Source organism: Ranitomeya imitator, chromosome 4 (genome assembly GCF_032444005.1).
Source record: "Ranitomeya imitator isolate aRanImi1 chromosome 4, aRanImi1.pri, whole genome shotgun sequence".
NCBI classification, from domain to species: domain Eukaryota; kingdom Metazoa; phylum Chordata; class Amphibia; order Anura; family Dendrobatidae; genus Ranitomeya; species Ranitomeya imitator.
In genome coordinates, this window is record NC_091285.1 from 657493917 (window position 1) to 657508844 (window position 14928).

Here is a 14928-nt window from a genome sequence, read left to right on the forward strand (position 1 = left end):
GGAAGTCTGCAGAGATAAGTTGTGGATGTGAAAGATCATCATGGCGTCTGGACCAGGGATGAGAAAGATTCCAAACAAAAATGTCACCTCTAAGGTACCTAGATGTAAATGTTTATTTGTGCTACTGTAATACCCCAAAGTTGTGGATCTCAACAATATGAAGTATGTTTTATACAGTATATGCCTTTAAAGACTTAAAATTTAGAACTTTTTCATGAAGAGATCTGTATTGGTTTTTTGCATTTAGATTTGCTATTTGCTCTGTTACTGTGTGTGCGCTACTTTAAAAAGGATGATTCAGCATTTCATATACAGTACTATAGAGTTCCCAGCTCCAGGTAGTTAAGTAATTGATTACACCACTGAGCTTGTATCCAGGGAATAGCTTTGTCGATAGAGTTAGGGGTATAAAACTGCTGCAACCATGTTTTCTAGTCAGAGTAGTCAGAGATCAGTCAGAGAAGAGCAGAAACAGTTAGTAACATGTTGGAGATTTAATTCCCCTGGTCCAGCAGGCCAGATGGAGCAGACTAATCCGATGAGGTGCGGAATTGAGCAATGAATACTTGCAGCATCCATTGGAGGAATACCCTGGTCCGCCAGTGCAAACAGTCTAGTACCAAGCACGGTGTGGACCCAGGAGGAGCACTCATGGAATGAAGTAAGTTGCCCATAGAGCAAATGGGGACATTATCTACCTACACATAATGAATATGAGCAGGAATTACAACACTGAGGCTAGCAAAGGGTCACGGCCCTAGAAGGGTGGATAACATCCATAGCGTCAGTACTGGACGCCAGCTTTAGACGCTGGATGGGCTTGCTTTTTTTGCACTCCTCACATATATGCCTGGTTTCTCTGCCTGCTCCTCATGGAAACTGCCTTTAAGAAAACGTATCTTAAATTGCTGTTACCATATGCTGCCATTTAGTAAAGTTTTACATCCGTTTCACTACAATGCCTGCCTACGGACTCTCTCCTGTTTCTGCCACCATGTTACATCATGGGGACTGGCACTACCACCTATACCTCCACACATCCAAAGCTATGAGCCCTTTTCACTACACCAGAGTGCCGAACTTCACCCCCCATCTTCAGGACAACCAGGACCAATTTGCAAGCTTAGAACAGAGCCTGGGCTGATCTATGAATGCAATCGGGTGAGAGTGTTCCGTTTTTTATGATTAAGATATTTCTTTGTATGAGATGGATAATTGGTATATCAACGGGGACTCAGAGTGAACATTGGCTTAATAATACCGTTTTACTGTTTGAGGAGTTACACGGTACATGTGACAGCCAGATAAGGTGTTAACATTGTCTTCCTCTGATGATATGCGAATAAGCGCTAGAATTTTTATGTTTATATGTCTGTTGTGTTTGTTATCTCATTGAGACTAAAGGTACCTTCACACTAAGCGACGCTGCAGCGATACCGACAACGATGTCGATCGCTGCAGCGTCGCTGTTTGGTCGCTGGAGAGCTGTCACACAGACAGCTCTCCAGCGACCAACGATGCCGGTAACCAGGGTAAACATTGGGTTACTAAGCGCAGGGCCGCGCTTAGTAACCCGATGTTTACCATGGTTACCAGCGTAAATGTTATAAAAACAAACACTACATACTTACCTTCAGCTGTCTGTCCTCCGGCTCTCTGCTTTCCTCTGCACTGTCAGCGCCGGTCAGCCGGAAAGCAGAGCAGTGACGTCACCGCTGTGCTTTCCAGCTGACCGGCGCTGACACAGGATGCAGGAAGAGTGCAGAGAAGCAGAGCGCCGGGGACAGACAGCTGAAGGTAAGTATGTAGTGTTTGTTTTTTTAACATTTATGCTGGTAACCAGGGTAAACATCGGGTTACTAAGCGCGGCCCTGCACTTAGTAACCCGATGTTTACCCTGGCTACCAGTGAAGACATCGCTGGATTGGCGTCACACACGCCGATCCAGCGATGTCAGCGAGAGATCCAGCGACAAAATAAAGTGCTGGACTTTCCTCAGCGACCAACGATCTCCCAGCAGGGGCCTGATCGTTGGTCGCTGTCACACATAACGATTTCCTTAACGATATCGTTGTTACGTCACAAAAAGCAACGATATCGTTAACGATATCGTTATGTGTGAAGGTACCTTAAGGGTCTTTTTTTTTAAAGGATTGTTTAAAGCTATATTTTAGTCTTACCCCTACCTTGCTTTCCACCGTTACTAAACACAGCTTCAGATTCTCTGCTCATAATAAAAAAAAAAGCCTGAAACCTCCAGAAAAAAAAAAATCTAAAACCTCTTGTAGATCTTAAGGAATAAAAGGAATCTGATAACGAAAATATTCTCAGGATCTGAAGCTAAAGACAAGAGTTGGTTTTTTGGAAGTCTAAACACTTCTTGACTGTATTGAAAGACAGATTTCAGGGGGAAGCTCCACAACAAGTTGTCCATCTCTTAATTCTATTAAGGGTTTGAAGTTGGCCATGACCGATACTCTTTCTCGGGAAGGTGCAATGAAAGGATCTTCGGAGAAAATCGGGAAATGCAATTAGTACAGGAACTTCTCATTAGCTGAACATGTCTGTTATCTACACACTAGAAATTCAATTCAGCGGTCACATTTTGTTCATAAGATGACATTGTATTGTTACAATTACTAAAAATGAAAAATTCAAACCTTTACTTCTGGGAAATGCAGATAGAAGGCAACAGGTCACACAACACAAGATAACGCTTTTCGTCATATTCTCGGAAAATGTACAAATTGCTTTCAATATCACCCGTGAGATCTGCAATATAGTAAAGTTGAAAAAGACTTTCAGAAAGACACTCAGATACAGTATACATCAGGAGATACTACTAGATGAGAGGCCAGAACCAAAATTTTGAATGGATCCCTTGCTTCATGAAGCTTCGTCTTCTTCTATTTCTTCTAGATGGTTTGGTAAACTGCAAAGTATAGAATATGATGTGCACTTGAGGAACAAGCCTAACACAAATCCTGTATCTTTAATCTGTTTCCTGCCTTGGTAGGCTCTAACACTCATTTTGTGTTGTGTATGGGCTGGTGGGTTAAGATCAGGTACTATGATGTGCTCCACACAAACCAAAACCTAAAAAAATTGAGTCTAAGAACCTAAGATAAATACCCTGTAGTAAGAAAATAAATAGCAATAGTACATGTAGATAACATAGGGTACTTCGTTAACATTGTTTTGATAAAAAAACGTAAAAGTCATCTCAACACGACAAGGTGAACACCAATCGGGATGGTACCTGTCTCATGTAGTTCATCACAATATGTGTAAGTAAGTATACATAGAAATTAATAGGGGCAGAGTAGGACTATACATAGCATACATAGACATGAAGGATTCTTGCTCTCCTGTCTCCATGTAGCACATATTCAGAAACACCAGTACTGAGCAGTGTAGCTGTCAATCCAGCTGCAACACAGATCTGTGTCCGTTTCCCTTTCACACTGCTTTTTTTTTACTTTAAATGTTTCTTTTTAAGTTTAACATCAGAAACCAGTCAGAAACAAGACATTCCAGTTCTGATTTGTAGTGACAAAGAAGTAAATATTGTAATTTTAGCATGTTGACTGTAAATATGGTCAGCCTATTAAAATGTTAATGGTCTATTCTAGTACATAAGCCAAATATTGATGTATATAGCTAGGATGCAGGAAACAGAGGAGGAGAAGAGAAGGAAGAAAGAAGGGGAAGGAGGGGAAAAGAGGGGAGAAAGAAATAAAAAATTACATATACAAATATGTATGTATAAATAATTAAATAAGAATATTGTTAGATATAAGCATATTATTAGTTAAGTATATCTGTAGGAGGGATCAAATCGGCCATAGAACTTTGACTTAAATATGACAACCAAGTTCCAAGTTGTCATATTGTTCTTTTCTCTGATTCCCAACACGTCCATTGGTGCTGGAATATATCAAGGTGTTAAGCTCTTCCACCCATTCACCTAAGGAAGGCATTTTTGTGGATTTCCAGTGTCATTATATAATTGTTCTAATCGCTGTCAGGAAATGCTTGAGAAGGTCTTTTTTTGGCCTGTGAGGACAGGAGAGTCCCCTGGCTGTTACTCCAAAGAGGAGTCCAATGAAGAAAAACTAAGTATAACAGTAGCGTACATCTGACATTAGGATCATATTTAACCCCTTCATGACCTTGGGATTTTTCGTTTTTCCGTGTTCGTTTTTCACTCCCCTCCTTCCCAGAGCTATAACTTTTTTATTTTTCCGTCAATTTGGCCATGTGAGGGCTTATTTTTTGAGGGACGAGTTGTAATTTTCAACGACATCATTGGTTTTACCATGTCGTGTACTAGAAAACGGGAAAAAAATTCCAAGTGCGGTGAAATTGCAAAAAAAGTGCAATCCCACACTTGTTTTTTGTTTGGCTTTTTTGCTAGGTTCACGAAATGCTAAAACTGACCTGCCATTATGATTCTCCAGGTCAGTACGAGTTCATAGACACCTAACATGACTAGGTTATTTTTTATCTAAGTGGTGAAAAAGAAAATTCCAAACTTTGCTAAAAAAAATAAAAAATTGCGCCATTTTCCGATACTCGTAGCGTCTCCATTTTTCGTGATCCTGGGTCGGTTGAGGGCTTATTTTTTGCGTGCCGAGATGACGTTTTTAATGATAGCATTTTGGTGCAGATACGTTCTTTTGATCGCCCGTTATTGTATTTTAATGCAATGTCGCGGCGACATAAAAAACGTATTTCTGGCGTTTCGAATTTTTTTCTCACTACGCCGTTTAGCGATCAGGTTAATGCTTTTTTTAATTGATAGATCGGGCGATTCTGAGTGCGGCGATACCAAATATGTGTAGATTTGATTTTTTTTTTATTGATTTATTTTGATTGGGGCGAAAGGGGGGTGATTTAAACTTTTATATTTTTTTTTATTTTTTTCACATTTTTTTTAACTTTTTTTTTTTACTTTTGCCATGCTTCAATAGCCTCCATGGGAGGCTAGAAGCAGGCACAACTCGATCGCCTCTGCTACATAGCAGCGATCTGCTGATCGCTGCTATGTAGCAGAATTGCAGATGTGCTGTGAGTGCCGACCACAGGGGGGCGCTCACAACCACCGGTGATCAGTAACCATAGAGGTCTCTAGGACCTCTATGGTTACCATCCTGACGCATCGCCGACCCCCGAACATGTGACGGGGGTCGGCGATGACATCATTTCCGGCCGCCCGGAAAGCGGTAGTTAAATGCCGGCATTGCGTTTGACAGCGGCATTTAACTAGTTAATAGGTGCGGGCAGATCGCAATTCTGCCCGCGCCTATTACGGGCACATGTCAGCTGTTCAAAACAGCTGACATGTCCCGGCTTTGATGCGGGCTCACCGCGGAGCCCTGCATCAAAGCAGGGGATCTGACCTCGGACGTACTATCCCGTCCGAGGTCAGAAAGGGGTTAAATGATTTATACATTGATCATAAGTAACTCATATCATAGGTGTTTGGTTGCTGATCAAGCCCCAGCAACCCAGAGGACTGGAATCTGTAGAGTTCATTTTGAACAGTGTAAAGATCAAGCATGAGAACCTCCTCTCCATTCCCTATCTACAGGACTACCGCAGATTCCCAAGTAAATCGCTCCTCTATGTCCATCAGTCCCATAAAGAATGAGTGAAGCAAAGGAGGGCATGCTCAACCTCTGCTCCATTCGGACGGGCTGCAGAGCTCCGATCTTGAGATTGCTGGAGGTCTCAATAGTCAAGTTCCCAGGGATCAGTAAGTTATCCCCTATCCTATTCCTAGGGTATAACATTGAAACTTTGTAAAACCACTTCAACTTTGGGTGATCAAGCACAGGGGAGTTGTTGGACCACATTTGTTCTGGCATCTAAAGGTGTTTAGTTACATCATTCCATATGTTATTGTGAGAAATTCTGGCAATATTAATTTTGCCATTAGTACCAGTTAGGTCAACACAGTTTTAGAAGGAAATACCCGAGCGAAAGAGTCCAGTGTCTGGGGTCAAACAAGAAAAGCTCTAACAAGGAAAGTATCTCGGAAAGTAATATTATTTTAGCTTTGTCCTTCCACACTTCATTAATTGCTCTCAATACTTGCATATCAGCTAAACTGAGATGAACTTGTAAATTTTCACCTCTAAGCCCTCTCATAATTCACATAAACATATAATTTCCTAGAAGAATCAATCACCCGGGACTAAGTGGCGGTCCCAAATAAATGCTGACATATTTTTGGCTTGGTGTTTGTACAAGCGTCGCAGTTTATGATAACTAGGACATTATAAAATGACCTAGAAAACATTTCCTTATTACAAGGATATATTAAAGGGCAAGGAATAATTACTTTTCCTTACAGTTTTCATCTGACACTAAATATTCTTGTACAGCTACACAATTAGTCCATATTTCTGCACAAATATGAAGGACTCAAACCATTGGTCACCAATCTGACAAGTTCCTGACATGCCTTAATAGCCAAACAAACTAGTTTTTTTATAAAGGTTCCCTGACAAGAAGTAAAGTGCTAGACCTCATGCCAATGATTTTTAGACAATGGTACGTATAATTTCAGACTACCTACTGTTACGATCAATGGTGGCGCATGTGGTTCGAAGCCTCTGTGCCATAGACCGGACTTACCCTGGAGGAGCATGACTAAGCAGCTACCTTGGTAATCACTGGAGCCTAGAGTGGTGAGGTCAGGCTTGTGCGGCAGGTAGCTGCAAGATGCCACTCCAGGGCAAAGTCCAGCAGTAGCAGATGACCCCAAGGGTCTAGCCATTTACTAAGATTCCTATACATGGCAGAACGGCCACTAAGACAGGTTCAGACTGTGCTGACAGGACGGCCCAGGGACTGGTTCAAATTGTACAGTCTCAGGATAGAAGATGGGACGGCCGCAGGAACAGGTTCATACTGTGCCTATAGGACAGCCGCAGGGACAGATTAGACAAACTGGTCTCAGGAAATAGTTCAGGTATCACCAATGCAGTTTCTGGGTATGGACACTGCCGGAGCAGACACAGGAACAAGGACCAACTATACAGGGCTAATAGGAAACAGGATAACGTTCAGGTTCTGGCCACACCAGGAGCAGGGGACCTCACAACTCAATAGTAGTACACCTTACTAACTAATGATTCACTATATTGCTCGGCAACTCCCTAGAAGAGAGATAGTCTTTTATACAAGATGCCTTCCAGCTATTGGCTGGGAGCCATCTTGCAGATGTAATGCATTATACTAAATACCTTTCAGCAACAGCATTTAGTATAAGAACAGGGGAGCGTGCGCATACACATACTAGGTGCACCACCGGGAACTGCACTAATGCAGCAAAATAGCGGCCAGGACTTATGCACCGCTTGATTACATGAGATCTAATAATTCACAATATTGACATCAATGACGTGCGCTATGTGACCACGTTAGCACTTGCCTGTGCCGGATGACCAAGACTAAAAGACTGATGTGAAGACAAAGAGGAGACAAATCCAAAAAACAAAGAGAAGACCAATCTGAAGACAGTGTAAAACTGGTCATGATTCTTCAGCAACAGGGCAGGTGGAGGATTTTATTTTTTAGCCACATCTCGGTCATCTATGTATTATGCTGTGGGGTTGGTAGGCAAATAAATATCTTTTCAGGGCGGATTCGATCGATACTTAATTTTATTTGGTCAAATTCCATTCTGATTCAAGAAAATCTGCCCAAATTAGATTTTGATAGATGTGATCATCTTTACAATTGACCCTTTTTAGACTTAAGCAGTATAGGATTGTGTGCATGAATGATTGAGGAAGGTGTGCGCTGAACGCGAAATCCACAAGTAATCTGTTCCTGCTGTTCCTACTAGCTCCTGAGATGTATCTGCTGTAGTGCCCTAGCATGTATACATGTCAGCAACTCCATGATAGGAATCTTTATTTTATTAACCTCAATCTGAACACAGACTAAAGTGAAAAAAATCGGTGATTGAGGAGTGGTTTTGTAATTTGGTGCTGAACCTCATCTTATTCAGCTTTTATGGCACTCCATAGCTGGTAATTTCTGCTCCTTCTGGACCTTCATTTCTGAACAGGAAGAAATTGATGAATTATCACTTTTTTTAATCTATAGGATCTGAATATTTATGAGTTATGCAAACCTTAAGACTAGGGATGAGCAGATCAATTGGCTGAAAATACATTTTGAATTGAATTTCCAGAAATTCGTGGTGTCCTCTGAATTTGAACGCTTTGAGATTCCATTTGCCGTTCACAAAAAAAAACTTACCAAGCACCATTTTCCACACTCCTGAAGCATCACAGAGCAAGCTAACATCATTTTGCATTGCCGCGCAAGATGACTTTTAGTGGATTATCACATCTTGTACAGTGGTGGTCAGTACCTGGGTCATCACAGATCAATGGTTCCCAGTGGAGCACAGTTTTATGGCAGAATCATTTTCCATCTCCCGAGTGAATGGACAAGTTGTTCTGTCCAAGTGAATGGACAAGTAAGCTCTTGTGATCAGTAGTGACCTTTCAATCCTGTAGAATGTAAACTTTTATAGTCAGCGGGTCCTCTCTCTCCTGTAGAGTGTAAACTCTTATTATCAGTGGGGTCCTCTCTCTCGCTCTTCTGTAAAATGTAAGCTCTTATGGTCAGTGGGGTCCTCTTTGTCTCTCTTCTGTAGAATGCAAGCTCTTATGGTCAGTAGGTTCTTCTCGTTCTTCTCTCTCTCTGTCTTGTAGAGTGTAAGCTATCATTGTTGGTGGGGTCTTCTCTCTCACTCTTGTAGAGTGTAAACTCTTATGGTCAGTGGGGTCCTCTTTGTCTCTCTTCTGTAGAATGTAAGCTCTTATGGTCAGTAGGTTCTTCTCTCTCACTCTTGTAGAGTGTAATCTCTTATGGTCAGCGGGGTCCTCTTGGTCTCTCTTCTGTAGACTGTAAGCTCTTATGGTCAGTAGGTTCTTCTCTCTCTCTCTTGTAAAGTGTAAGCTCTTATGGTCAGTGGGGTCCTCTTGGTCTCTCTTCTGTAGACTGTAAGCTCTTATGGTCAGTAGGTTCTCTCTCTCTCTTGTAGAGTGTAAGCTCTTATGGTCAGTGGGGTCCTCTTGGTCTCTCTTCTGTAGACTGTAAGCTCTTATGGTCAGTAGGTTATTCTCTCTCTCACTCTTGTAGAGTGTAATCTCTTATGGTCAGCGGGGTCCTCTGTGTCTCTCTTCTGTAGACTGTAAGCTCTTATGGTCAGTAGGTTCTTCTCTCTCTGTCTTGTAGAGTGTAAGCTATCATTGTCACTGGGGTCTTCTCTCTCTCTGTAGAGTTTAAACACTTATCCTCAGCAGGGTCCCCTCTCTCTCACTCTTGTAGAGTGTAAGCTCTTATGGTCAGCGGGGTCCTCTCTATCCTGTAGAGTGTAAGGTCTTCACGTCAGTGGAGTTCTTTCTTTCTTTCTCTCTCTTTCTCCTGTTGAGTATAAGCTCTGATTATCAGCATGGCGTTTTTATTGCAGCAGTCTAAAAAACTGAGGAATTTTAAAATGTTTTTTTTTTAAATCACAAAAAAAGTCACTGGATTCCAGGCATAATAATAAAATTACCTCATTGGATTTTTAGCTCCACTGTGGAAAAATCATCTGCAGCAATTTCCTTATTTTCTTACGGACTTGCCCTATTCAATGACAGTGGGGCTAATCCTCAGGGGGGCTTTTCTGCACACCCAGCAGCACATCCTCAGTGAGCTGATAGAGATCTGTGTGTTAATTTTGGAGTTCTTCCACTGAACTGTGAATTGACTTGTGACGGTATCAGTGTGGTCGGTCCATACAGTCATGGCCAAAATTTTTGAGAATGACACCAAAATCATATTTTCACATGATCTGCTGCCCTCTGGTTTTTATTAGTGTTTGTCTGATGTTTATATCACATACAGAAACATAATTGCAATCATATTATGAGTACCAATAGGTTATATTGACAGTTAGAATGAGTTAATGCAGCAAGTCAATATTTGCAGTGTTGACCCTTCTTCTTCAAGACCTCTGCAATTCTCCCTGGCATGCTCTCAATCAACTTCTGGACCAAATCCTGACTGATAGAAGTCCATTCTTGCATAATCAATGCTTGCATTTTGCCAGAATTTGTTGGTTTTTGTTTGTCCACCCGTCTCTTGATGATTGACCACAAGTTCTCAATGGGATTAAGATCTGGGGAGTTTCCAGGCCATGGACCCAAAATCTCTATGTTTTGTTCCATGAGCCATTTAGTTATCACCTTTGCTTTATGACAAGGTGCTCCATCATGCTGGAAAAAGCATTGTTGGGCACCAAACTGCTTTTGGACGGTTGGGAGAAGTTGCTCTTGGAGGACATTGTGGTACCATTCTTTATTCATGGCTGTGTTTTTAGGTAAGACTGAGTGAGCCGATTCCCTTGGCTGAGAAGCAACCCCACACATGAATGCTTTACAGTTGGCATGAGACAAGACTGGTGGTAGCGCTCACCTCTTCTTCTCCGAATAAGCTGTTTTCCAGATGTCCCAAACAATCGAAAAGGGGATTCATCAGAGAAAATGACTTTGCCCCAGTCCTCAGCAGTCCACTCCCTGTACCTTTTGCAGAATATCAGTCGGTCCCTGATGTTTTTTCTGGAGAGAAGTGGCTTCTTTGCTGCCCTCCTTGAAACCAGGCCTTGCTCAAAGAGTCTCCGTCTCACAGTGCGTGCAGAAGCACTCACACCAGCCTGCTGCCATTCCTGAGCAAGCTCGGCACTGCTGGTAGTCCGTTCCCGCAGCTGAAACAGTTTTAAGATACGGTCCTGGCGCTTGCTGGTCTTTCTTGGGCGCCCTGGAGCCTTTTTGACAACAATGGAAGCTCTCTCCTTGAAGTTCTTGATGATGCGATAGATTGTTGACTGAGGTGCAATCTTTGCAGCTGCGATACTCTTCCCTGTTAGGCCATTTTTGTGCAGTGCAATGATGGCTGCACGTGTTTCTTTAGAGATAACCATGGTTAACTGAAGAGAAACAATGATACCAAGCACCAGCCTCCTTTTAAAGTGTCCAGTGATGTCATTCTTACTTAATCATGACTGATTGATCGCCAGCCCTGTCCTCATCAACACCCACACCTGTGTTAATGGATCAATCACTAAAACGATGTTAGCTGCTCCTTTTAAGGCAGGACTGCAATGATGTTGAAATGTGTTTTGGGGGTTAAAGTTCATTTTCTGGGCAAATATTGACTTTGCAAGTACAGTAATTGCTGTTAAGCTGATCACTCTGACATTCAGGATTATATGCAAATTGCCATTAGAAAAAATGAAGCAGTAGACTTTGGAAAAATTAATATTTGTCTCATTCTCAAAATTTTTGTCCATGACTGTATATTGCATATTTGGTACTAATTTTCTGTTTAGATTTTAGTGTTGAAAATTAGCAGCATAATACATAAAACTTATAGTAACACCTGAGCAGATGATCAACAAATCTCATCTATATGTTGAAAATAAAATCCACGGCAAAATCTGTATAGAACATGGGTACGGGTGAAACGCAGATATGTTGCTGACAAATCTGCCCCAAATACGCAATGTACTGTTCTGAAATTGATGAGTATGTTTTTCAGCCTATAGGTGGCAGCACTGATATTTTTAGGCGGTACAGCGGGACATTGACTCATAACGACTGAACATTCGCTATGTCTCAAAGCATCATTTCCCAGAATAAAATGTCATAAGATTTAATACTATAAAAGGGAACTTGCTAATGTCATGTGGGGCTTCCCTATTAAGAAAGTTTCTCAGATTGTAAACTTAATTTCCTGAACAATTTTAACCCTTGAATCACCATTCAGTCCTGTCGAGATTAGAACTACAGAAATAAACAAGTTTTATACCATTTTTGGTCTTGTTCCTTGTTCTCTGCTGTTTACAAGCAAACCATCTCTCCGGGGGACGTTGAAGTATTTCTAAAGTAGTACTTGACCTAGCCATCAAAATAGCAGATGAATGAAGTAATGTCCTAAACCCGATGTTAAACCAACACCTATAAATAAAAAACACAACTTACAAGTACAACTGGGTGGCTTTTCTTAAAATGAGTTGCAGCCATCTTATCACAAGGAATAGCACAGCCATTCATGAGAGAAGATCGTAGCTCATATAAAAGCCGAGATGGGGAATGCAGCAGCCATTTGTAGTGAATCTGGATAATGAGAGGAAGTCACATTTCAGAGCGCAGCAAAAGAGATAGCGCAAGAAAGCCACAAAACACTGAAGAAACTGTACAGACAGTATGTGACAGCACAGCAGTGAAAAAATCTACCATCTGTTTTCCCCCATAGTCATGTATGCAGAGGTCACTGTGACATTACTTAGGCTATTTTGCATTAAGTAGCTTGAAGGGATTGGATACAATGATGTCACCGCTGTGCTTTACGGCCGGCGCTCAGTCAGTGCGGGAAGCTGAAGGCGAGGGACGTGACCAGACACTGGAATGTAAGTATGTAGTGTTTGTTTTTTTTACATTTACAATGGTAACCAAGGTAAACATCGGGTTACTAAGTGCGGCCCTGCGCTTAGTAACCCGATGTTTACCCTGGTTACCAGTGAAGACATCGCTGAATCGGCGTCACACACTCCGATTCAGCGATGTCAGCGGGAGATCCAGCGACAAAATAAAGTCCTGGACTTTCCCCAGCGACCAACTATCTCCCAGCAGGGGCCTGATCGTTGGTCGCTGTCACACATAACGATTTCGTTAACGATATCGTTGCTACATCACAAAAAGCAACGATATAATTAACGATATCGTTATGTGTGACGGTACCTTTATACACCACTTTTCTCGACAATTGGAGCACTTGTGATGAACTGCAAATTGAATCTTTGGGAATAAGGATTGCTGGAGATTTTGAATTAGAATTTCAAATGAATGGCTCACCCCTATCGTACAAGCTACAACTGTACTTGACGGTAGTGAGTAGATGAGTAGGATAGAGCCATTCAAAGCCAAATCTTGGAAATGCAGGAAACTATGAAAGAGGAAAGTCATTTGGAAACAGGTCAAATGAGAAATGGAAAGTAGGTCAATGGAAGAAGATGCCCTTGAGACCAGCATCAAGGTTAGAAAAAGCAAGGCCCTGGCCTAGGGAATACACTGTGTGAGAGACTGATGCCTGACCTGCCGGGAAGTAGAACTGTTGGGGTTCATGCAGACAAGGGTATAAATCATTTTTTTGCTATCTGATTTTTGATCGGAGACCACATGGACAGCACGCTGATCTATGTTATTCAATAGGGCTGTTCAGATGAAAAACAAAATCTTGATTCGACTGTCTATAAAAAAAAAAAATGCAGCCTGTACTACGTTCTTATGAGTCTCACCCATTCAAGTCTAGGAGTGCGTAAAAAAAAAGGATTCCACAGGGAAAATGCGAGTGGCAATGTTTTTTTGCCGATACATTTCTATTATAAACCCAGGAAATAGCATTTGATCATGTACATTTTTTAATGTATTGGAATGAAAATGGATCACATCTGGACGTCACATGGATGTAAAATATGGACACATGGATAAAAGCAGATGAAAATTAGAAAAAAAAAACAATCGATCGAGTTTTCTGGATCAAACTCAGACGATTTGGCTGGTGTCACTCTTGCATGTGCAATGCGAGAAACTCGTGCAAGTCTCTCGCATCAATACCCGGCACAGCCGCCAGCATTCGGGACCAGAGCGCTCAGCTGCATGTATTTCTATGCAACCGCATGCTCCGGTCCCGAGTGCCGGCGGCAGTGGGGGGTATTGATGCGAGAGACTTGCACGAGTTTCTCGCATTGCACACGTAAGAGTGACGCTGGCCTTTCTCATACGCTCATCTGCAGACAGAGTAACTACATTTTCTACTTGATTTTTCATACATTGCAGGTAGTTGAATTGACTGTAGATCGGTGGGGGTCTGATTGTTGACTTCCCCCTCAGTCAGGCAATAGATCCCCCTCGGCTCAGTAGACAGGAGCAAACCAAACACAGACCAGAGTACACATAAGGTACCTTCACACTAAGCGACGCTGCAGCGATCCAGACAACGATCCGGATCGCTGCAGCGTCGCTGTTTGGTCGCTGGAGAGCTGTCACACAGACAGCTCTCCAGCGACCAACGATGCCGGTAATCAGGGTAAACATCGGGTTACTAAGCGCAGGGCCGCGCTTAGTAACCCGATGTTTACCCTGGTTACCATCCTAAGAGTAAAAAAAACAAACACTACATACTTACCTTCCCCTGTCTGTCCCTGGCGCTCTGCTTCTCTGTACTGGCTGTGACCACAGCGGCCGGAAAGCAGAGCGGTGACGTCACCGCTCTGCTTTCCGGCCGCTGTGCTCACAGTGAGTGCAGGAAAGCAGGGCGCCGGGGACAGACAGCGGAAGGTAAGTATGAAGCGTTTGTTTTTTTTACTTTTAGGATGGTAACCAGGGTAAACATCGGGTTACTAAGCGCGGCCCTGCGCTTAGTAACCCGATGTTTACCCTGGTTACCAGTGAAGACATCGCTGAATCGGTATCACACACGCCGACTCAGCGATGTCAGCGGGAGATCCAGCGACGAAATAAAGTTCTGGCCTTCTAGCCCCGACCAACGACATCACAGCAGGATCCTGATCGCTGCCGCCTGTCAAACTGAACGATATCGCTATCCAGGACGCTGCAACGTCACGGATCGCTAGCGATATCGTTTAGTGTGAAGGTACCAATTCAGTAGAAAGCACAGACCTGATAGAAAAGTAAAATCAATTACAAAGTTTAGTTACCTTTTAAATACATTATTCATTTTAGAGTGATAGTAAAAAAAAAAGTTTTATGCGCCTCTGTATCTGCAGTTGTGCTGTTTGTTCTGCGAGTATCTCATTTAATTAAGGAGAACCACACAAGAGCCCAACCCTAGAAT

General features: G+C 42.3%; 1 protein-coding gene across 3 annotated transcripts in view; it reads right to left on the bottom strand.

Moving 5' to 3' along the window:
• Positions 1 to 14928, bottom strand: part of LOC138677145 (uncharacterized) — a 163702-nt gene that overhangs the window by 135694 nt on the left and 13080 nt on the right. For 2 of the 3 annotated variants that reach the window (XM_069767048.1, XM_069767051.1), the window contains exon 2: positions 2661 to 2772. In XM_069767048.1, the coding sequence (XP_069623149.1) occupies positions 2661 to 2727 (67 nt within the window). In that variant the 5' untranslated portion in view covers positions 2728 to 2772. The remainder of the gene's footprint in view (positions 1 to 2660; positions 2773 to 14928) is intronic. The other variant, XM_069767049.1, reaches the window with a different exon arrangement.